This window comes from Malurus melanocephalus, unplaced genomic scaffold (assembly GCF_030028575.1).
Source record: "Malurus melanocephalus ecotype Western Australia unplaced genomic scaffold, MMel_1.1 scaffold_170, whole genome shotgun sequence".
In the NCBI taxonomy this organism is placed as follows: domain Eukaryota; kingdom Metazoa; phylum Chordata; class Aves; order Passeriformes; family Maluridae; genus Malurus; species Malurus melanocephalus.
In genome coordinates this window covers 1018257-1042957 of record NW_026623402.1, presented here as the reverse complement: position 1 = coordinate 1042957, position 24701 = coordinate 1018257, and the positions used below count along the sequence as shown (strand labels likewise).

Genomic DNA, 24701 nt, shown 5'->3' with positions numbered 1-24701 from the left:
AGGGGAGGGGACGGGGCGAGGCGAGGGGAGCGTGTGGGGGGGCGGAATGCGCCCCGAGTGACGGCCTGAGCCGCCATCCGGGCACCGCGGCGGGGGGAGCGCCCGGGAGGAGCGCGGCCGGCAGGGAGGGGGCGCTGGGCCCTTCGCTCCCCGCCCCGAGCCCTCCTCCCTGCGGCCTGCGGCGGCCCGGCATGGGGGAGCGGGGGCGGCCGGCCGGGCACTGAGCGGCGCTGTTGGGTTCCCGTGCGGCGGAGGAGCGGGGACAGCGAGCTCGGCCCCCCCCGGGCACCCCCGGACAACGATYACCGGCTCCGCCGCTTCGGCCACCATGGCGGAGAACTTACTCGACGGGCCGCCCAACCCCAAGCGAGCCAAGCTCAACTCGCCGGGCTTCTCCGCCAGCGATAGCACAGGTAAGGCCGCGGGGGTGGCTCGGGCGGGGCTCTACGGCGGTTCCCCCCCCCACCCCCCCCCGCCCCTACCGCCCCGCCGGAGGGGGGGCCCGGGGGGACCGCCCGCCCTGCCGCGGTTCCTGGCGGGGGTGGGTTGGGCCTCCTGCAGTCGAAGTTACCGGGCGGGACCCGTACGCCAAGTACAGTCCCGGCTATAAATAGCGATTGGAAAGAGACGTTTTTCGAGTTGGGTTTCCCTTCTTTTCCTCCATCATCTTCGTTTTTAGTGCCTCAGTTTGGGTGATAGGGGTGCGCAGGTGAGTGGTGTGCGGGTAGAGAAGGAGAAGGGCCAGGAGGCATGGGAAGCACCGGCCATCCTGCTTATTGTAGAATCATGGAATAATTCGAGTTGAAAGAGATCTTAAAGCCCATCTTGTTCTATCCTCTGCCATGGSGAACACCTTCCACTAGACCAGGTTGCTCCAAGCTCCGTCCAGCCTGGTCTTGGRCACTTCCAGGGATGGGGCAGCTGCAGCTTCTGTCGGCASCCAGTGCCAGGGTCTCGCTAGCGTCAAAGGGAAGAATTTCTTCCCGATACCGTATGTAAATCTACCCTCCTTCGGCTTAAAGCTGAAGRTGCCTTCTCGGAAGGGTGGTCGAGGTTTCTATCTACTCCTTAAAACCCACATATTGCCCACAATTAATAGCCCTATACAGGCTGTTTCACTGTACCCCTRTGTGTGACATGCTACGGAATAAAAACTCCCTAATAGCTTCTTRAGTCATAGAATGGTTTGGGTTGGAAAGGACCTTGAAGACTRTCTAATTCTAACCCYCAGTTAATACTTTCACCTTTTTTTTTTACCTCCCAACCTGTGACCAAGATTTAAAGTGTTTTGCTCAAACTGTTCCGAGCATTTTCCCTTTAAAACCCCAAACGATTTGCAGATAATAATTGGAGTTGTAGGGTTGCTTGTATGCCAAAATGCCCGGTAGCCTGGCAGTCGCTGCGACTCGTCTGTGTCGCGTAGTGTCTCTCGCGTGCCTTTTTCTTCAATTGTGATGGGTTTGTTGATAATAAAACGCATCAAAATGTCTCATTTCCAGCCAGCGCGTGCCTATTGTAAATACACACGTGTGTGCACAAGAGCATGTGTGCCTGGACCGGCCTCTCCCAGCGTTCCGACTGGTTCAGTCCTTGAAACAGTGGTTTCAGAAAGCGAAGTGTGTTGAACTTGAATTTCTGCTTTCGGAGATTAATGAGTCTTGTGGAAGGGATAGTGATAAGTTAATCATGCTATGCCTGCTGTGTTTTCATAGACTGAAAAAAAYTATTACTATAATTGAGCTGATAAATTCTGTGGGTTTTGTCGGCTTGCTCAATCTGCATTTGGCAACAGCTTACAGATGCTTCGGTCCTTCAGGGTTTTTTTATGGAAACCTTTTCTTCCCAGCATGCAAATAAATGAAACATGCAAGAAAGAAACAGTATCGAGTAAGAATTGTCAAGGAATATCTAGGTGAGGTCTTGTGATTGAGTTGTGTTAATCCCTTTCGTGGAAGCAGTGGTATGTACAGAAGGCTGATACACAAGTTGCTGTGAAATGCTCTTTGTAACTCAGGACAAATACAGTTTTTCTTTAATTCTTCAGCTAGACGTTTTAAACTCTCCTKGTAGCCAGTGAGTGGTGTTTGAAGCAGTGTCTTGGGGCTTTTTTTTTTCCTCCTTTCTTTTTTGAAGTTCTCTTGGTCTGTTCTGGAATGCTTCAGTCTTAATTACGTCCTGTTCTGCAAGTTCTCGTGTGTCTCGGGGAGCTTTGTGCAGTGCTGGATGTGTGAACTCCAGCATCTGCAGAAAGTTCTGCAAGGCTCAGGGGGTCTGTGGGCACTGGGATGGCAAACCCCAAGTTGTATTCTGGACAAATGTGTCCGTGGAGCTTTGTTGTTGACCCAGTGTTCCATAGGCAAAAATACCTCTCTGCCAAGGGTGCGGGTAATGTTTGTGCACTTAAAAGAGAGGCTTTTTTTTAGGAAAAGCACTTCTAGGTTTGTTGCCAGCAGTTAATGCTGCWTGTTGAAGGATCGCTGAAGGTTTCTGTGCATTGTGGCAGGTGATAGAGGCAGTTTGAGTAGTGATTGCTSTCAAATGCTTTCTCCTGGACCTAAACCAGGTTGCTCCCTGGTGTTGAGGCTTAAATGAAAAAGTTCTGTTGCAACCTGGAAAGTGGCCTCTGCGATTGGCAGAGCCTGGGGAGATGGGTCTGATGCTTTTGCCCTGGATGAGCAGTGAGTTGTGTGTTGAACAGAATTGTAATTGCAGTGGTAACCCCACACTGATGTGTGCTGTGGCTGCTTTGAGGGCGACGTGCTTTCACAGCCTCCACACTGGGCCCGGCTGAACATTCGGCTCCAGCCTGCAAATGCTCACACCCAAGCCTCTGATGGCAGGCCTGAACGTGGGGCAGAAAGCAASTGCTCTCCTCCTTGTTTATGTTTCTCTTGATGCTTTGATGCGGTGATGTTAAGCAACTCCTTTTGTCAGGGTAAGTTTTAGCTGCCTTTAATCTTTCTGATAAAAATAGCTCCTCAGCTTACCGGGGCAAAGTTTATGCCGTGGAAATTGGTCTGCTTACCTTCTGAAAATACAGCCTTTTCTGTTAAACCTAAGCAGCTAAATCCAGTGTCTGATCTTGGAGAAGGGAGCAGAGATGAAAGGATAACAGAAATGGGTGCTGTGACCATCGTTAAGTTTCGTGATCGTCCCATTTTGCAGGTGCCCTGCTGTTCTTTGTATCAATAAGGAAGGTTAAGACTTGTGGCTGTTAACTTGGCTTGCTGTTGCTGTGCTATATTGAACGAGCTGGCTCCTGTGGTAAAATGTCCGTGGGAAAGATTTTTCCTTGTCTAGCCAGGTAGGAGTAGTGCTTTTGTCTAATTACTGCTTTATTGGATACACAGGCATTTTCATACCTAAACATTTGTCTCCTCTGTGGCTGTTGTGAGACGTTCTCATCCAGTGCCGCTGAATAAACAAGGGACTCCTACAAAAAGTAGAATTACAGTAACTTTCCTTATGGCAGTGTGTAATTTTAACACTKAGTGTCATGATTATTTTGTACATTGCTGGCGTTGGTCCTTCAGCAGAATATRCAGAGACTTGGCGGCATTCTTGAGCTGGTCTCAGGCTGGTTGAGAAAAACATGCCTGAATGGAGCAGCTGCACATCTGGAGGTATTCAGGGACTCCTGGACCATAGTCCCTTCTGCAGGTAGCTCAGTGAGGGTCTGGGTTTCACTGAAGTCATGCTTCTGTCTGCGTTCATTGCATTCCCTGTAGCTTCTGCTGCTGTGATGCTGCACCAGTTCCAGAAACAACACAGCATAATCTGGGCCAGAGCAGAGGGTGTCCCTGATGGCATCAGGAGTTAACAAATTCCTAAAGTAGGTGAAGTTGGGAAGAAGGTGGGGTGAGCAGCTTCCAAAGTCCATTAGAGCTAGATTTTCACCTCATACTTCCTCGTGTAGAGGGGTTTGTTGATTCTTTATTCTTTTTTCCTCCCGGACTTCTCATACAGAGTAAGCTGTGTGGTGCTGCTGCTGCTGCAAAAGCCACGGATCGCAATAACTCCTGTTCTTTTCCCGGCCCATGTGTTGGCATCCAGGGCCCGGATTTTACACCGGAGGAGGGCTGGCCCTGTCACACGTGCCTCCCTACGTGCCGAGATAAGTAGATCTCTGGCTGACTCCCAGCCAGCCACAGAACTTCACAGAAGGGAGTCCGTGTCGGTGCGCAGCCTGATTTGATCCCGCTCTCCTGCCAAAAACCAGATAGGTGTATTGCAGTATTAAGTTTTAGTTTGAAAAGAGGTGGACACAGGCAAAGTAGCTTAAGTAGAGATAGCAAGGTTTTCTAAGCTCGTGTTCATATTCTTAGCTGAGACTACAGATGGAGTGACGTCTCGGTGATCTAAACCCAGATTTTATTTGGGCACGTGAAAGCATTAGTATGGGTGTTTTAAAGGGTTCATTCCTGCRTGGCTGAAAAGCTTCGTGGAAGCCTGTGTAATCGGTCTGCTCTTGTTTTTTGTGATATGTGCAAAACTTGAGTGTCATTTGTGTGCTGTGACCGTAAGCATCACAGTTACACACGCTTACTTACTCTCTTCCTGGAAAAAGAAGGATAATTCCATTAAGTGAACAGACTTGCATTTATAAGCAGAAAATTTGGGGAAGAAATGCATCTTCTGAAAATCTGTAGGTGAAGGAGTGTGCTTAGTTGTAATTACTACACGAGAATGTCCTTTGTTTTGTGGTACTTGTGCCGTAGCTATATGAGATGGGAAAAATGCTGTGGGATATTCCATGGCTAAATTGTTTCTTGTGGAATATTTCATGGTTATATTGTTTAAGACTTAGCCTTTACATGTAACCATGGGGGTGGTGGATGGGAGAGGATAATGCTAAGTGAGAATGTTTACTTCGAGTGAAAGTTTGATACAAACTGATTTTATTTTTCACCTGAAGTGACTGACCTGCATAAATTGATGCCAGTGGTTGTGATCTGGGACAGGAGGTTTGTAAGATTAGAAGTGGGCTCATTTATAGAGTCTAGCGCAGCAAATCCTTACAGTTTCCTGGAGCACTGCTGATAGCAGGGTATTGTGTACTTTCTGAATGTTTGGGGGCTTTTACAGGTTTTTCCAAGGAGTTTGATACTCATGTCTGTGTGGGATGAAAAGTTGAGCAGATGATCTGCCAGCCTGATCATATGTGACAGTCCGCAGTCCTACTATTGTGCCCATTACTTTTTTTTTAATTCATCTTTGTTAATAGTACTGGGTGACTTATCCAAACTTTTTTCCCCTCCAGTGACTTRAGGCTAATGAGGAAATGCTGTCTTGTGCTGTGGCGTAGAGTTCCTGGAGAAGCACTGCCAGCAGCAGGCAGAAATAGAGGCTGTGTCTTTCTGTAGTCCAGAGATCTCATGGTAGCTTGTGAAATGATTCCCAGTTTTCTGCTGCAGATTATTCACTTTCTRTTTTGGCTGGACATTCCTTGGAGTCATCGTCCAGTGCCATTAATTATTTCTACAGCAACATGCTGTGCTTTGTTATTATACCTGCAGCTTCACATTAAAAACTCCCGCATATTCTTAGTGTTTATCTTTATTAGATATTTTACTTACTGTTGYTACCTGCTAAGAGAGAAGAACATGAAAAAAACCCTCACACTATTAACAAAATACTGCAGGGTAATGTGAAATCAGAGTGGAAGGACTAGTTGAAAAACCTGATTTGAAAAATTCTGGGTTTTTTTTCTTATGCAGTGAAAAAGCATGTGGGATAGCTTAGAAATCTGACGCTTCCAGCCTAATTTGGTTTACACTTTCAAGAATTTTTGCTTTGTAAATCTTCCTTTTAACATATGTTATGTTTTCCATCTGTCTTCTCAGATGTCTRAGATACATAGAGAACCTAAATTGTTTATTTGGAAAACTCTTTAATAAAGATGCCTCAACAAATACTATTAAGTRTTTTSCAGAATCGTAAGTGTGAAGTAAAARAAAMCTGAAACTTTTATTAGCACTGATAATTACAACTCAGAATCGAAATCTCTTAGGATACTCATCCTTTTCTGCTTTCTTATTTGCCACCATTGAGAAATAAGGCTCTTATTTATGACACTGAGTAAATACAGTATTTTTGGTTTGCAGTTTATGTGTGGATGTATTTTTATTTATACATCTATAAGTCTAAAATAATCCACTGCTTCCCTGATGGTCACCTTTAGTGCTGTGAGGGCTTCCTTGGGAAGACAGCATTGGGAAAAGGAGTCATTCTTGCCTGCATGACTGTGCCTCCCAATCTCCCGGGCACACRACATTTTCCTGCTGCAGTTGGACAYGGCAGARACRGGAATCAGAGCTGAAGACTTTCTGCTGCCAAGTGAAAAGTAAAATACGACATTAAATTTCAACCCCTGTCCATGTGTGTGTCACCAGAAGAGCACAGGCTGCTCTCTCATTGTGCCCAGCTTTACCACCACGGGCACTTCAATAGCTGGGTTAGTGGGTGTTGCTGATGACATCACTTCTGTGTCATCTCTTGTGTAGTGTCATCTCATGGAGAAAAGAGATGGGGAAATTACCAAGAAGCTTGAATTGAGTAAGTACTGAGTGTGAATCTGGTTTGGAGTAGCTGTGAAGTTTTTTCCTAAGTTCACAAACTCCCTAAAGGAAACTGTTAATGAGAATGATTCAAAACAGCCTCATCTCACTGAAATCAGTGCTTTAAAGTAAAAGATTTGTGAGGGAATTGGGTTTCTTTGTATTGCCAGTTATGTTTGGAAGCTTTTTTAGACATAAATATACAAAAATCATTAGTTTTAGGCACATGTTCGCTGTTGCTTCCTCATGTATGTTTGTTTTGTTCTGGGTTGTATGTCCTTGCACAGCTGAATTTGAGTTGCCAAGCAGGAGACAGTTCCCTTAAATTTGGTATCAGAAAAAGGGAGGGAAAAGTGGCATTAAAAAGAATGGAAACGTATTTTTGCTGCTTTTATACCTCACAACAGAAGACCTTAACCTTGTCTGTTTCATACTAATGTTGCTTAGTTTTTTTCCCCTTGTTTCATAACATTACTTCAAGTACATATTTATATGTTTCAGTCAAACACAGGCCTGTTCTGTGTTTCTTTGAAGAAGGTCAGTTAGATGGGAATTTTCATGGAAGGACTCCTGTAGCTGAAGAGAGTGTTGGGAGCTCCCAAGGCAGAACTGAGCTYGAGTTCTCACCACCAATGCTGTCAGTCATTGTGGGGGGCATCAGGGACTGAACACTTCAAAATCTGAATCACCTGTGTTGTCAGTACATTTACTAAGATGTCTCTGGCCAGGGAATGTCACAGCTAAAGTTTGTTTGTCAAGATAGTTTGTTTGCTTGTGTGTTATGTGCTGATTTCCTTTCCAGATGGGCAGTGAGTGTGGCGCAACCGTAAGGGAAGCCATGGGTCTGGCATCTGTGGGGGCCAACTCAAAGAGGCACGAGCAGACACCGGCTTGGTACAGACTGTGCATTTCATGCTGACTTAAGCAAGTGCCCGCTGTTAATTACCAGACTCTCAGATGATTCCTTCTAAAAGGGTCATTCTGAACTTAAATGTTCTGTCAGCTGTTAAGTTTGGGCAAGACATGATGTGTGTGTTTGTGATAGGATGAGAAGGCAGTCTCACTTCTGTTAATGCTAATGTGCTCCAAGAACCTTAAAATATTTAATCTTCATCAGGATGGTCTTGTGAATGAGAAGCTGATGTTCCCAGTGTGGTGTCTCCCAGTCCATCAGCAGATTGCCTCCTCTTCCTTCTGTCTGGGTTTCTCTTCTTATGGCAAATAAATTTACTGAGGCCTTTTGGTCTGTAAGAGTGTTAGCCTGCTAGCCACATGGACTGTGGCAGTAGCCATGTGTGTCTTGTGGATGCTGCTGGGCGTGATTTAGGCTTTTTTCAGAAGAGCATTCATGGCAACTGTGTCAAAATAGCGAAGGCACCTTGGGAAACAGCTAAGAGGARCAATGGTTTTGGAGGAAAGCAGAGGAAGGCAAAGTCAATCCATTGTTTGCCATACAATGCTTCCAGGAGCAGACCAGAGTGAGCACTCTTGTTTGTCTGCTTCTGACACACTCTTTAAAGTTACCTTTTATTCCTCTGTGGTCTCTGAGAAGAGATGAGAGACTAGCTTCTTACCTGGATATTTTTCATATTTGCTTCTTTGGTATAAACCTTTTTGCTAGTGCTATTTAATGTGCCCTTATATACTACTTTGTAATTGATAGGGAAAACATTCAAGTAATCCATGATTTACTTTTATGAAAGGGTAGAATAAWCCTTAAAACCAGCAATTATTTCTGAAATAAACCAGTATCTCAGGTTTTTCTAGACTTTTAACACCGGTTRTATTGTCACTATGAGTACAGCAAAAGAGMSATGGTGGAGGCAATTTGGATAAGTRCAGCAGAGAGARCCTTGAGGTTATGACATTGTGRTACACAATATGCAAGTGGAAAGAAAGACTGGACACTAAACCTGGTGTGACCAAGGAAAGATCTCAGTTTATAATCTTCTGGAGGTGAGAAGGAGGACAGGGACAGAACAGGTGGCTTTTCCTGTATCAGGTAGTAGTTGTTATCACACCTTTGTTGTGGTATAAAGAATGTGGATATGTGCATTTTCCCTATCCCGTCTCWTGTCTGGTGTCGGAGCTGGTGTCAGGAGCTGAGTCAGGAATATTCCAAGTATTACTGCAGAGGTTAGAACAAAACAGATTTTTTTTCATTAGTTTTGTGATTTGTTTGCTCTGTGTAACAAGCTTCAGTTTTGAAAAGGCACTTAGTTGCTGAAGTCTTGAAAAAATGGATTGGGGGAGATTTTAGGAGCTATCCCTAAAATTCCACCACAGGAAAGAAAGAGAAGGCAAGTGTTACAACCATTTTTGCAAAAGGTTGAAACACAATAGTAAACCACAGACTGTTCAGCCTCCCATCCATCACTGGGAAGGCCATAGAGGAGCTGGAATAAGTTTAATGAAGGGCTACCAAGGAGGTTGGAATCTGGAACATGTGCCCTTTGAGAGGAGATGGAAGGGCTGGGCTGCAGACAGACTTCCTGATGTCCCTTCCAACCCAAGTAACTATGGGTCTGTAAACAAGAGAGAGCCGTGMTGATGATTCCAATGAATTTCCTGGAGAGAAGTCCCAAGACTTCTAAAAGGTCAGGCTTGTTTCTGTGTGTCAACATATTTGAATTTTGACCAGTCCAGTGACTTRAAAATGAGCAAACCAGACTGTATTCCTTTCTCATCGCAAGTGCAAGTAGTTCAAATGATCAGGAAGGGAGAAATTAAAATATTCAAATCTCTTATTTTGCAAGCCATTAATTGTTGGGACTCACCCAGATCCTTGCTGTTGGATCTCATTCCCCCTCAACACTCTCCACCCAACCATCAGGCTCTCCTTGACCCAGCCAGGTCCCTCATCACCATCCTTCTCAACCTGGTTGTTAAACGTGTTTGGAAGAAGTGATGCTGCTCTGCTGAAAGTCAAGGTCAGCTGCMTGTCAGTTCACAAGCTTTCTGTGTCTTGTTAGGGAAAGACAAAAATGTAGAGTTTCCTTACTGGAAATTCTAGATTTTCCATGAAGATGTTGTTTAATTGCTCTAAACCATYAAATGCAATAATTGTCTTTAATGAACAATGAATTACAGAATCCTCAAACCTCGAAAGGAAGTTGGAATGGATGTGGTAATTGCTGACTGCACCGCACAGTGTGGCTATTGAGGGGAGCTACCTGACAGTGAATTTTAGGGAAWGGCTGGAGCTCTGAACTGTTGAGGCTTTGTCTGCTGGGGTCTGGCATGATTGAAAGAAGCCTTACAAAACAAAATTGAGCTCACTGAAATGTAACAGCTATGTTGGCATGAAAGAAAGGCACGGTGAAAATACTGCTTGTGTGCTGGACTTCAGTGTCTGCACCGTGCACGAGAAGTCAGTTTGTGGCAGGAAAACTCCCAGTCACGTCTCAAGCAGAGATTATGCTGTAAAAACTGAAATGGAATTTGATAGTTCTCTTCCTGCTTGCTGTGTGATACGTTTGAGATAATAATCCACATAATGAAACACCTTAGGATGTTTGYCATCTCTCCAGGTTGAGCTAAAGGGGAAAAAATGGTGACATTGAAACAAGTTAATTGATTGAATATGTATATTAGGAAAGTCTCCCAGTTACAGTTGCAAGCAGTCATACAGATGAGAATGTTTTGCCTTCAGGATGCAGTACAGGTTTGGGTTTTTCTTCTGAGAAGGCTTAGAAGGAAACAGAACATCTTTTTTTATTCTGGTTGCTGGAAGTGTTGTCCAGGAAGGCAGAAAACTGTGACATTTAAGCTCATAAGACTGAAATTAGGAGAGAAAGTGTCTTAAGTGTGGTTATCTTCTATGTGTGAAAATAGCTGCTCAAGGAATGCAGAATGCTCAAATTGGAAAAAGAGCCCTTTGGAAAGAGTGGGGGTGTGGTACTTGCCTAGTGCTTTTCCATGCCTTCCAGAAAACGTAATCTCTGGGGTTTTTTTGAGCTCTGCTGTTAAGAAGACGTTTGGTTTTATGTAACAGAGGTAATGAAAGGTGTGAGGTTTAGGATCAGAAGTGCCGTGTTAGAGACAAGACACGATGAGGTGAATCTCCACAGACTGAGTCAGCTCTGCTGCTTCCTGAGCATTGAATTAGAGGTATGTCCCTTATGRGTTTAGGGAATCTATTCTCCTATAAAATCCAGACCACTTTTCCTGTTCTGGTGGGTGCTGGGTGCGTCGCAGGTTTGAGGGATGGAGCAGGTTCAAAGCTCAGTGGGACTTCTCAGCARAGATGTTTGCTGACCATTCCTTCAGGTAACTGCATGTAAAGGCAAAGGCACCCCTCGAKTTTTAGGCTCTTGGTAGCTGCCTTTGAGAAACAGTTGAAGCATTGAGAATGGGATCAATTCTATTCTTCTTGTGAGGATRGAGGGACTGCAGTTGCTTTTCATTTTTCTGTCAGTAGAAATGGGCYGTGTTCTTATTATGGCAGGTTTTTATATGTGTGTAAATATATTTATTCTTTTTATAACTGCCAAGACAATCTCTTATCTTTATGGATTTGTTGCAGACATGCTCAAGTAGATTTTTGTTTTCTGTTGTATTTTATAACCGTTGTAAAATGTGCCTCGTGTTGCTGTTTTTAATGTTCATGACTCTGATGAAATATAAAAGAAGATGATTAATCATTGTGTGAACAATTGAATTCTTGGTGAATTTTTACAGGACCATTGTGTTAAATTCTTTACCTGCTTTTTATTWTCCTTCTGGCAAAGCTGTACATTTTCCATGTCTAACCTTAATRTACAGCCTTCTTACAGGGGCTTAGGAGTGGTAGATTATTTCACGTTTTAAGAGGAAGTATTCTCAAATGCTTTATTCACTCTTTTTTGTAAACAGCAAAAACATTTCCAGTCTTTGGCTCTGGCAAGGCTCAGAGAGTCCAGCCAACCAACCAAGAAAAAAAAAAAAAAAAAAAAAAAAAAAAAAAAAAAAAAAAAAAAAAAAGAACATTTATACTCCAGCATCCCATTTTGAAATACAGCTGGACAAAACTCTTTAAGCCACAACATCTTCCCCCTCCACATTTGTCCCCTCTGCTCTGCTCCATCCCTGCACCCACACATCTATTGTCCATGAAATACTAAGTTTGGCTCAGAAGCTTGGAAAAACACCGTTTTTATGGGATTGACAGAACCTTGAACTTGGGAGCGAGGTGGTGTGGTGAGAGCAGTTTAACAAAGGCGCAGCCTCAGCCCTGGCCCCGTGTCCCACCCTCGGTGACAGCGGGCCGTATGGCTCTGGTTGGGCTGCAGTTGTTGCCGGTGACAGAGCCTCTCAGAGCCTCCCAGCATTCCAGGCTGAAAYAGGGAAACCTTGAGAGAAGGAAAGTAGAACCAAAATGTGTAGGACGTGGCAAAGTGCAGCATGGTCAGTGCTGAGTGGTTGTGTGGGAAAGAGGAGGAGAGATGAAGCGATCACCGGCAGGATTGGAGTCACAGGAATTTTTTGTAGAAGACAAGCAGGAAAGATGAACTAAACACCTGAAAGGCAGTAAGTAAGAGAAATTARAAATACTGTAATGAATCTTGCTAAGTGACATGTTAGCTGATTCCTTGCCTGCTTGGAAGGGAACAGGGGCTCTGTTCTGATCACGGTGTATAAGGATTATTGACTCCAGTAGGTGATAATGGTAGGATGTGGGCCCCTGAAGGGGGTGCTTTGAGCACCTCAAAACAGCTAGAATTTAACCTTTATGTCTGTGTTTATTGTTTTTTTATATAATTCACTGGTCATTTYGAGTCTGACCATTTTTATTAATTTTTCTTCAATCAGGTTGAATTGGAAATTCACATGCTGATGAAATGTGTGGTATTAAAGTGTACTGTGATGCCTTGGTAATGCATCTGTGCTTTGTGATACAGTTTATGTATCAGTTTATATAGTTTATGAGGTTTGTTGTTTCTTTTCTTTGTACCATCTTACATCGTTTTTGCAGCCTGGTTCTTGCACCAACTTTTTGTGATTGAAGAGTGAATTAAACTTTAAAACAGTGAAGCTTTTGGAATGTCCTTCAGTGAAGAACTTTTCTTTGCTCTAACCTGCAAAAAATRTGGTTTGTCTGTTGCTCAGCGTGAAGGACTGGGGTTTGTCAGGGCTGGCTTGGAGGGCACAATAAAGTTTTTTCACATATTTATGTTACAGTGAGAAGTGATTGTTTTAGATCACATCCTTGGACTGGAAAACTCTAGTGAGATATGTTGCCTAYTTGAAGAGCTACTCTGGTGTATTTGGGCTGGTCTGCTTAGATGTTTATAAATATTGCTGTGTGCCCCTGTCCTTGTATCTTCAAATATGTAACTTCTATTTTCACATGGAAGTACCTCTATACAGTGATGTAACTTTCTATTTCTTGGTTACATACTAAAATAACCATGTTACACAGGTGCTGCTTATGATGTGCAATAAAATATTTCAGTGAACCTGAGTTGCTGCTTTTAAAGGGGGAAAAAAAGCTCCACTACTTTTTTTATTAGTCTCGATGTTGCAGCCAGGCAGAGCTATTCCTTCAAGTGGCTTAATGAAGATTTGATTGATTTATTTTGCTCATCTGGAGAGTGTGTGGATTACCTCTGTCAATATTGGGCATGATAAATGAGGGCTGGGCACTTACAGAGCAATTTAAATTATTTGAGCTGTKCAGGAATCAAGCAGTGGCTCGATTCAAGAGGCATTACAAGGAGAAAATKCTGAGTGTCTTTCGGGATCTTCTGTGGTAGCAGATCATGGTACAAATCAATGACTAGAAACTGATCTTGAATGTCTTTATATGTGAGACTGGAATCAAACTGCTGAGGAAATAGTTGTTGTTTTTTGGTGAAGTTTAGAAGCCATGTTTGAAGTTCTTTGGCCCTGTACACTTAAATGACAAGGTTGAGGTAGAATTGCTGGGTGAAATGAAGTAGCTTGGGATTACAGATGAGGTTGGAAAAGGTGATGTAGTTGCTTTTTTGGGAGAGTAAATCAATAGGAAAAAAATCCGTTGTTATTTCTGCCTTCATCTTTTAGCCAAAACAAGGGAAAATTAAGAGTTAGATTAGATCATTACATTCATGTCACCTTAGTTTTCTTAAGCTTTGTCTTGTCAAAATTCTTGCCAGAAAACCTGTTTATTGGCCAGTGCTGTGCCTTGGGTTGTTGTGTGTGTACAGTGTGTAATGACTGCTCTGAAATGCTCTGGAGTTTTGAGACCCTCACTCATTTCAGGGCAACTTAGTCTTGGGTAAAGATAGCCTGAATTCCTATCATTGTTAACACTGCTACAAAGTAGCAAAGATACATATTTTAGCTATTTGTTTGCTGTGTTTTCTCACCCTTGTGTCTGTTTTAACTTGTAGATTTTGGATCTCTGTTTGACTTGGAAAATGATCTTCCTGATGAGCTGATCCCCAATGGCGAGTTGGGCCTTTTAAACAGCAGTGGGAACCTCGTTCCAGATGCAGCTTCCAAACACAAACAACTTTCTGAACTTCTGAGGGGAAGCAGCGGCTCTTCCTTAAACCCAGGAATTGGCAATGTGAACTCGAGCAGCCCCGTGCAGCAGGGAGTGGGTGGTCAAGTGCAAGGGCAGCCGAACAGCGCGAACATCGGCAATCTGGGTGCWATGGGTAAGAGCCCTCTGAACCCAGGAGACTCCTCTGCTCCGGGCCTGGCCAAGCAAGCAGCCAGCACCTCTGGACCTACCACACCTGCATCCCAAACTCTGAACTCTCAAGCACAAAAACAAGTGGGAATGGTGACGAGCAGCCCTGCAACATCACAGACTGGACCTGGGATATGTATGAATACTAATTTCAGTCAGACACACCAGAGCATTCTCAACAGTAATTCTGGTCACAATTTAATGAATCAGCCTCAGCAAGGACAAGGGCAGGTAATGAATGGATCTCTTGGGGCAGCTGGAAGAGGAAGGGGAGCAGGAATGCAATATTCTGCCCCTGCCATGCAGGGGAATGCAGGCAGTGTGCTGGCAGAGACTTTAACCCAAGTATCTCCACAGATGGCTGGGCACACCGGGCTGAACACAGCACAGACAGGAGCAATGACTAAAGTATGTACTTGCCATTTACTATATTCTRTTTATTGCACTTGTTTTTTCTCCATACAGGTGTTTAAGAAACACAGTAGATCATTTCTGGGACAGAACTAAAGGATGTGCTTTCTTGAATCTGTAGTTACCCGTTTCAGTCAGCAGTGATATTGTGGAAAGCAAAATAATTGAAGCAGAACTTCTCCTGTAATCAGAAATGAAAGCACTTGTTGAAAAAGACATCCCCAAAGCTAAAAGTTGGAGAGTACCTGAGTAGGGTGAATTAGAAAAGAGTAGCATAATCCTGCAGAAAAGAAGCAGATGATTTCTCGGATGCAGGATCTCAATTTAGCTGCCAGACAGCACCATCTTCTAAAGCAGTGTGAACACTTGGAGATTGAAGGAAGAGGTGTAGCAATTGCTTCTCCTGTCAAGGACCACTATCAGCAGCTGTGCAGCAATTGTTTTTTAAGTATGGAAGAGCTGATCTGGAAACATCAAATTTCACGTAGATTGCCAAGATAATGCAAACTTTGTGAAAGGGAAGGACAGGAGTCTAGTTTGGTTGCCATTGCAGATCAGGGCAGGGAATATATACCYAGAGGTATCTGCCTCTGTGATGGGGCGCTGCTCTGGGTCCCTGTTGGATACAGTTATTGCTTTTTAGTTCTTCATTTTTCAGGTGTGAGCTTAGAGCAGGGTTTTGACTGCTGCTTCTCCTGCCCTGTTCCTTATCTCTTGTCTGGGTTGCTTTGGTACAATTCCTTCATGAAAGTTTCATGGCTAACCCACCATCTTCTGATATGTAGGAAAGATCAGTTTTTATCTCTGATATTTTCTCTATTCTTACATCACTAGCTGTTATCGCTGTAGTTTATAAACATATAAATGTTAATTCATTGGTGTGTTTGTCAAAAAAATTGCATTGTCTGACATGAAAGTGTGTTCCTGTACTCTGAAGAAGTGCTGACATCACTGTGGAGTACTGTGTAGTTTATTCTAATTTTTCTTAAAATAAAAAAAAAATTCTCTCTGCAGTTAAGAGATGCTTCTGCTAAAGGGAGAGATGCTTGTGTTCTGAGTGAAGGTCAGAGCATCTGAAAGGTGACATAATTGTTTTGGAGGCTGGAGAGAGCTAATTTTGCTGTGTGGAAGTAGATTGGTCTGCACAGAAACAGCCAGCTTCTCTTTCTTTTGTTTTCCTTTGAAATTTGTGGGAAGAGTGAGGAATTCTGTTTATCTGATGTATTTCTGTAAACTTACAGATACCTAAGTTCTCGGGAGTAGTTTTTTCTGGCTCGGGAGTAGTTTTTTCCTGGTCACCACTCAGTTTTATGTGAAACTACTAATTTTCTGTGTGAACCAATTGATGTAGAATTACCTCAAAGCAAAAGGACTTGCTGACAGAGTCCATGAGAGCCTGATGGGGRAGGTTCTGTGAGGTCTTGATTTATTTTAAACAAGCCCACCCCTGGTAAGGAACAGGCCAGATCTCAGACAAATTCCATATCTCAAGGACTTTAAGCTTAGTGTGTTGCCAGTTGCAAATGGATTCACCAGCTCAGGAAGGTGACCCAGACTGCCTCAGTTTGCAGATGCTCAAGAAGCAAACTTAGGTTGCTTTKAACAAGGAATACATTGGAAAAGAACAGTGAAAGGGCTGTTTAGTGRCAGAGCATAAGTGATAAAATGGTACTTCTGTGAAGGTAAGCTTGAAAGAAAGTAGTTTTTAAAACCTGGCCAACTTATAAAATAGGACAACTTTTTTTTTTTTTTTCCAGGGCTGCATCTCTCGTTGCATGAGATTAAACTTAAAAACATTGTGTTTCTTTTAAAAAGTTTTGCTTTATTTACTTTTCTCWGAGTGAGAGAACAGGTGAGCTCAGTRTTTTACACAAAGATTYTGTGTCTCCATTTTGGAGCAAATASTTGCTCCCTGAATTTTCTTGTGCCAAGCAGCAGCATTCTCTGTTTTTGCCATTTTCCTTAGTAGGCATTTGAGGATTGGTATCCTTTTCCAGTCTCTTCCCATCCCCCAGTTTATTGTCCTAATAGGATTATCAGCCATGATCATGTGTTAGCTTTTTCTTATTGATGCTTCAGGAAAGCTTTTAAGAAAAGTAAAGAAACACTTCAGTGAGTTTGTCTGTTCTTCTGAAACTGAAATTTCTGCTGAAGGAGAATGTGGGTTTATTTGTTTTTTCACCTTCTGATTCCCTGGTGTTTATCACTTAATGTGTACAGGTTAAAAGATTTAAAGAGGTGTAATAAAAGTGGTGAGGCAGCTGATCTACCTAATAGTGAACGTGCCCAGCTTGACTCAATGGCTTAAAATGTAGCTGCCATCCTGCTTGAAGAACTRTATAAAAGGCTGCAGGGAAAATCTCTAGGTGATGACTGTAGCAATATCCTAAGGGAAGGATAGAGCTGTGAAATACAAATGCAGAAAAATATTGAAAAGAACTTTTAAAACCATGATCTTCTCATTAAATTTAAATAAGTGAAGTGCATCACTGGCTAACCTTGTTCAAGTACAGCTCAGTAGCCCATTTTTCTCAATTCAATGTATTTGTTTTCAGTGTGTGGAACTCATGACCCTTTATGGTTTGGGGCCAGTTTTGTTGGGCAAGACCTTGCTTCTGTGGTGTTGTTTCTAATCCTTTTTTAGTGTGTGACTAATCAAGGARAGTCCATTCCTTTTTCTGGTTTTGTTTCTTGCGGTGTGTTTACATAAGCATTCTTTCTAGTAAGAGAAAAAAGAAAAAATATCCAGAATCTGGTCCCTTCAGCTGATCTCAGAAATTGCATGCATGAAATTTCATTTCATTTGGATCATTATCAGCCACGATTGTTGTTAATTTTGGTTTGGACTTGCTATTTTAAGGCAGAACTGAGCACASTAAYTGAAGCTCATGTTCCTGTGCTTGCRTRAGCCAAAGGTGGGGAYAAMCCTTACCCCTAACCAGTTTAAAARGGAGTGGAAAATAACCAATTCYYAGTATCASAGGGCAAGAACATGTTRATATCAAGAWAAATGTTCTTCCGTTGGCAGAGAGAGATTGAAGTAAAGTGCTTGAGCAAGCTATAGAGGTGTGAGCCAAGATCTCATGGATTTCATGTGATCTTTCCAAAGATCTGTGATTTTGACTTGCTGAGGTACCTGGAAACCTCTGACGAGTCTTCTCTTCCATATTACTGTGTAKATCTCTGCTCCCTTCCCTGCCTGGCTCCTTTTCTGTAATAATTTTGCTTGCARTTGTGGCATTGAGGATATGTTTTCTTGGATGACCTTACAAGAAGAATTTTCAGTGGACTGGCTGAAGATCCTTAGGAAAACATCTTGAAAGAGGAAAGGATTTATCTTTGAACAATTATTACTTGATGGGGGTAGTGAACAGATCATCTTGTCACAGTCGTTCCCAGCAGTAATGAATTGTCCTTTTGTGTTGTGCCATGTTTTTCGCTGAGTCCATGAAGTCGAGAAAATGTGTTCAAACCATCTAGAGCATCTTGTTAGGGCTGATTTTTTAGGATTGTTGGTTGGTGAAGCAGTAGCAAAGCTCGGCTTTGCCTCCATAGGAATGAGCACTTGACTGGAGACATGCTCTGCCTAACTCACCTGTTGCTCTGGGAGCTCATCTTTTCCAAGTGAGGGAGATAAAACCTTTCTGTTGTTCTTTGTGGCTGGCAAGGACTTGGAAGTTGTGTTTCTGTAGATGAGTGGTTAAGAGAGTCTCTTGCTGAGTTGCATTCCCCTTGTCATAGTACTGCTACCAAAGYCTTTGGAAAGTTAGAAGAAGTTGCTGGGAAGTTCCCTTTTTTTTTTTCTTCTTTTTTTTGTATGGTTCTCAGATTTCCTTTTTGCCCTGTGTTAAGCGTTTTTGGACAGTGATTCACCTAATTGGTACTTCTGCTCTTTCCCTTAAGAAGTGGTAAAGTCCCATTCAGATGAGAGGACTCTTGAGTGGTCTTTTTTCTGTGTGTTTCCAATCTGTAATGCCTCCTCATATAATTCTGTAAATTGAATCACCCTTCCTTCAGTAACTGCAGAATCCTATCACTCCAACAAGGTACCCAGCAGCAGAAATTTAGGAAAAAATCCCGGAGTTGTGCATRGCTGATCTGCAGAAGGTATTGCTGTTAAACTGTTGCAGAGAAGATACAACTTGCTGGGGGCACCTTTCAAAGTGTTTTTCTTTATACAGCTATTAAACCTACCCCAAGTTCAGCTTTCCTTCTGAAAGGCACAATTTAATCAAACAATATTGGGCTTTGTATACCTCAGAAAAATATGAAATTGTTTGGTCAGATTGAATCTATAAAGAGATGAGAAGAAAATTGCTGTTTCATACGTGGTTATGAGGTTTACAACATTATTGGTTGTTTAAAGTTTTTTTGGGATGCTTTTTTGAAGATTGAAAATTTTGAGTAACTTCAGTCTACCTATTTTGAAAACTCTGAAGGAAAACGCTTTTATTGATACGAGCTAGAACCTGCTTGCAGGGAGAAGCTGATGGAAAAGYTGATCTGGTTGGCAGATCTTCCAGTGCAGTATTCCAGGAGGTGATGTGGTTGCAGGGAGTTTAGATAGAGATTCCAAGTGCTGTGTGCAAGTGATGAGTTTTCCTTACYTCTGTGTATGTATTTAAGCCCCATTGAAAGTTCGTACCAGTAGTGGGATTGACATCAAAATCTGAACAGGCTCAAAACAGTCACTAACTGTTCAAAACTAGGTTCTGTTCTGCTGGATTTTTGCCTCTAAGTGCAGAACAGTTTTTTCTCTAGGTGGTATTGGCCTGATTTGTTTGGACGGTGAGCATTTTCAACTTTATTTCAGTCAGAATAGCCACATGGCAGTGCATGTTTCAGTAAGAGAAGGCTCAGATTAAAGAAGGGGAGGAACTCTTACTGGTAGGGAACTTCAGAAAACCGTAAAATCAGTTTTTATTTCTACCAAGAGAATAACCCGTTGTCTCAGGGCTTTTTAGTGTTGAGCCATAAAACAAGTAAATTCTGTCGTTGTTGTTTGCAGGCAGGGTGTCTGTCTAATACATGTGCCTTGGATAAGGACATTCACAGTTTTGYTCCCTGTGTTATTCACTGAGTGGTGTTTTGATGTTGGAAATTAATCTTGAGTAATTTTAATAAGATAATGAGCTATGTTAAAGAGCAAGACTTWTATAGTGTATGTGGTTTCGTTGCTTGTCTCGGTGTTGTGAGGAATCTGTGGTAAAGGAAAATTTGCGATGAGAATAAATGAAGCCAACTATTTATTTAAACAGACCCCCCAGTTGCTCTTGCTGAGTACCAGATTTAGATACGCTTGCTGATTGTGAATTAAGTCAGCTGAAGATGTTCTCATTCCTTTGCAGCTCTGTGTGTTTTAGCAAACTGCTGGTGCTGTTTGTTTCTCTGGCGGCTCTCAATCTGTCTGAATTCTGCCTGAATTGTTTTAACATGACTTGCAGTTAATTTGCTTCTCATCCACGGAGTTGTCCGTGCTCGGCTGCCAAGCTGCCTGTCTCCTAGCAGACCATCCTCTGGCAAACACCAGTAGCCAGTCCAAATCATATTCCAAATAGTGCTGCTTCCCAGTTCCAGGGGACTCTTAATAACGTTACAGACTCGACCATAGCTTCTCCATTCTCTGATGAATAAGGAGCCCTGAAACAGCATTTTTACTGAGGAGAGACATATGTGTTTTTGTAATAATACAAACAGAGGAAGGCTATAAATACTGAGAAACACGTAACAGCAAAACTCACTGACTCGTAGTAAAATGAAAGTCTCCGAGGCAGTTTTGTTTTGAAWCATGACCATGGAAAGTGGTGCTCCACAGATGAATTTGCTGATACGTCAAAGAGATTTAGTGACTTAAAGAGCTCACTTCCCACAACTGTTACTCCTGGCACCTGAAATKGAGTTGTTTCCTGTTTCTAGTGCCTGTGTTAAGTCTTGTTTGAAGTTGTGCAATGTCATTGAAGATCTTTGCATCGATAGGCACTTGGCTGTTGCTTATGCAGGTATCAAGGTTCAGTTTGGCTCCAGAGCTGCAAGAAACAGAGCAGTCAGCCTTCGAAGRGACAAACCACAGCTCAGTTTCCTCTCCTCCTGCTTCACACCAGGGCAGTTAAAAAGCCTCTCCATGCACTTGCATTGGCTTATCAGCCAGCTGACAAGAATGAAATGTTGCGAGGTCTTCTCAAAGCAGAATTGTGCCATTGTCTTCTATTGTGATAACACAACATGAACATCAATGATTTTGTCACTAACCATCAATTATATTGGTTACAGTCRTGTAATTCTTCAGTTTTTGTTGTTGGAGTGGGGTTTATTTCTAAGTCTATCTGAAAGAAGGTTTTGTGTGTGAAAATAACAGATCCACCAGTTCCTTTGCAAGCCATGGATTGAGAGTAAGATTTATAGTGTTGTTTCAGATTCTTCAAAATGACAGAAACTCTCATGTCCGTGCTGATAGATAAGTGAGATGATTTCTTTCTAGTTTTCAGATTGCTTTCACGTATCTTCCTGCTGCTGTTTGTAGTTTGGGGTTTTTAGTATGCAGGTTAAAAATGACTCAGATGTTGAGAGGGAGGAAAACSTGCCAACTGCAATGTTGGTGTGTAGAAGTTACGAAATGCCTGGCTCCGTCAGTCAGAAGGAAATGTCTTTGTCACAGTAATTTTCTTAATAGACTCTAATCATGCATGTAGATAYGATTTCACAGGAGCCTTTCTGATGAAAAGACCTTTTAACTGGTCTCAAAACTTGCCCTTACTTAAAAGATAAACCTAATGTTTGTGCTTGACTGTGAGCTGTGATTATATTGGGAATCTAGTAATTGGAAGCAGGTAAGAAATGTATCAAAACAAGCAGAGTTAGGGTCTGAAAATTACATACTGGTGGTCTGTTTCTTTAGAAAAAAAGGCAATGCAGGAAACTCGTAAAATTGCTGTGTCAGCCTTCATGAGAAATGGATCAGRAAGCAGTGAGTGGAGGCAATTCTCCTTCTGCAGCTTCCACAAATGAAAAACACTTAGTTGAAGGARAATGGAGCTCTTCAACCAGCAGCCAAATAATAAGATTATGTTGGAAAGTTTCACTTTGGAATTTTGAAATTCCCCTGTTTCCATACGGGTTAAAATTTCAACGCAAGAGGCTCCACAAAKTATGTCCAAATCTACTTTGTAGTGAACAGATTATTCTTCACTTTGATTGACATTTAAATTAGAAAAGGTGTTTCAATACACATTTTCCCTCCATATCTCAAAATAAAATAGTTCTGAATTCTTATTGACACAATTGCTAGTTTATTCTGTCGGGCCGAAGTCGATTTGTGTGTGCTATCRGTTTGCTGTAACTGTGTCCATGGGCTGTGAATAGTGTTGTGCTCATTTCTCCTCCTCATCCTCCTCCTCCTCCTTGATATTACAGTAAAGAATATTTTTATTTACTCCAGAAATGGCTGTGACTATGAAGTGGCACACTAAGCTTAATGCTTGTGTTTTAACTGTGTGTAATCCAAGCAATGGCTTTAACTCTAAGGCCAAAAATACTTTGCAAAATTGACATTTAGATGAATGAGGACTTGAGATGATTTTTGAACTCTTGGTGTTACAAAAATTACCTGTAAGTAGCACCTGGAAACGTGTGTGCTTGTATGTTCTAAAGGTGCTCAAATCCCAAAATGATGCATGTTCTTTGGTATCTATGTACAAATCCTATTTAGGTTTGGGAAATAACAGTATCCTGTGCCCTGAAAAGGGCTCAGCAATGCCTTTGTTTTAGAATGAATCATAATGAAAATACAGCATGTTAAATAYAGGACCACCCTTGCCAAAAGAAATGAAATAGATTTTTAGAAGAGAGTAGTAAATAGATTATTTAGGAGTCTGCTGCTGTTTTGGKTGGAAAGGATTTGTATTCTCCGAGTGACTGCAGCACAATGCTGTCCTGGCTGCATGGCTGCTCAGCTTGTCAGGAGAGTTTTGGAAACAAAACAAGGGCCGTTTGAAGCTTTTGGCAAATTGACTTAATTAAATAACTACCTTTAGGACGGGAGGATCTTTGTACYCTGGAAATGGACAAGTGTTGGAGCACCACCAGTTGAAGATGAGATTTCTCCCTTGGAACGAGCAGTAGTGGCTTCCCTATTCTGATATGGGGCATCTTGGGTTAAAATGCATTTCTGTATCATCCTCTGTGCAGCTGTTGTCAATGAATGTGTGTGCATGMCTGGTTTGTTAAACTGTTCAATTTTAATCATGTTTAAAGGCAACTATCAGATCTTGCCTTGTTTAAAAGCCTGTTAAGTATTGTCTCAATAGCTTCATGGGAATTGTTAAATCTTCAACTAGCGCATGTTTTATAGAAGGACTGGAAATGCCACAGTAGCTCTTGAAAGTCACTGTGGTGTTTCAAAACAAACATATTTGGCTCTTAAAGTTATTGAAAAATTATTTTAACAATGTACATTATTTATAGTTACATTTCTCCGTAGTTAATGTCAGGCTGTGATATTTGTGCTAAGTGGTTGTTTGGAGTGAGCAATATTGATTTTTGTTTCTTTTRAAGTATTTAATGTAACCTGAAGTGTGAGTTTGTTTCTTGTCTATTTGATTTTTCTCCCTGGTCTGKATTGAATAAGAATAGTTACTTTTGGAGTCACAGCCTCTCCCTTCAGTGTTTCCACTTCTCCTTTAGGATTCATGTCTGTCAAGGAGAGTATACACTGTAAAGGAAGGACACAGGAGATCTCTTTTCGTTGTGTTTTGGAGATACTTGTCCTGTTGCTGTTCCTCATCAGAGCTACTGTTGCCTTTTTCCCCACCTTGGTGGAATATCCCATCTCATGGGCTGCCTGATAATGTATCCTTGGCMAGCTTCTGGGAGATAAATGGGGAAAGAACCTCTTAAATAGTGCCACTGTTTTCTTTTACCAAAACAGCTTATTCCTTATAATACTAAATTTTTGGAGCATGACGCACTCTCCCTTTCCTTGGCTGTCTCCAGCCAGCTACAGGCACTTATGAGCTGCTGAGGTGCTGGCAGACACAGCTGGCAATTCTTTTGGGTACAGTTTGAAAGGGTGGTATCCACAGTACAGGAAATAAAGGAAGGAATTGCAGACTTTGAGTAGAATTCTGCATTTGTAGAATCATAGAATCATGGAATGGTTTGGCTGGGAAGTGACTTCAAAGCCCATCTTGTCCCACCCCTGCCGTGGACAGGGACACCTTCCACTRTCCCAGGYTGCTCCAAGCCCTGTCCAGCCTGGCYTTRGACACTKCCAGGGWTCCAGGGGCAGCCACAGCTTCTCTGGGCAACCTGTGYCAGGGCCTCCCCACCCTCACAGGGAAGTTTCTTTCTCATTTCTAAYGTAAATTTCTTCTCTTTCAGTTTGAAGAAATTGCCCCTTGTCCTATGGCTRCAGTTCCTRAACTTTTTAAAATTCRGCTTAATGATGATGAAGTRTAGAAATGGGAGGAGGACAGGGATACTCAGTTGAGAACCTGTGTTAGAAAACTGTGTTTTGGTGTGACTATGAATTTGTTTCAATACACGTTAAAGCTTCTTCTTGAAGTAACTCAAGAAAGTTTTGGCCTGTGAACATAAAATCGAGTGTCTGTCAAGGCGTATCTTCACTGAATTTCAGTCTTTCAAAATTCTCTTTTTAAGTATTGTTGAATTATTCTTTGTGTTCAAAATAGATTTTCTTGGTGAAGCAAACCTTTGAAACATCTTAATTAATTTGGTGGTTCTGGTTAAGTTTCTATTCTTGTATACTAAGAATAATTCTTGTTTATCTGAAGAAAGCTACTTGTTCTGCTTGCCACTTAAAAAAGCTCTTGAAGCAATTGGAATGCATTGATCAATTGTGGCTAATTACCCATTAGAGCTTTGAAGTTGTTATTTGCAAAGGTGACACTCATTACAAAGTAAACCTTCTAAGCTTTATTTTGATTCATAAATACAGCAGGGATGCTGAGTGCAGAAATTGTAGTTTATTCCACTGTGTTTCTACTCAGGCTTGTGCAGAATTTTGGAGACATTTTCTTTCTTCAGTAAAAGCATATGATCTTTTTTTTTTTTTTTTTTTT

General features: G+C 42.1%; 1 protein-coding gene across 5 annotated transcripts in view; it reads left to right on the top strand.

Annotated features, from left to right (window-relative positions):
- The first annotated feature begins 30 nt into the window (after window positions 1-30).
- CREBBP (CREB binding protein) overlaps window positions 31-24701 on the top strand; it is a 95071-nt gene continuing 70400 nt past the window's right edge. For 2 of the 5 annotated variants that reach the window (XM_057372403.1, XM_057372402.1), the window contains exons 1-2: window positions 31-413; window positions 13910-14622. In XM_057372403.1, coding sequence (XP_057228386.1) covers window positions 329-413; window positions 13910-14622 — 798 coding nt within the window. In that variant the 5' untranslated portion in view covers window positions 31-328. The remainder of the gene's footprint in view (window positions 414-13909; window positions 14623-24701) is intronic. The other 3 variants (XM_057372406.1, XM_057372401.1, XM_057372405.1) reach the window with 2 other exon arrangements.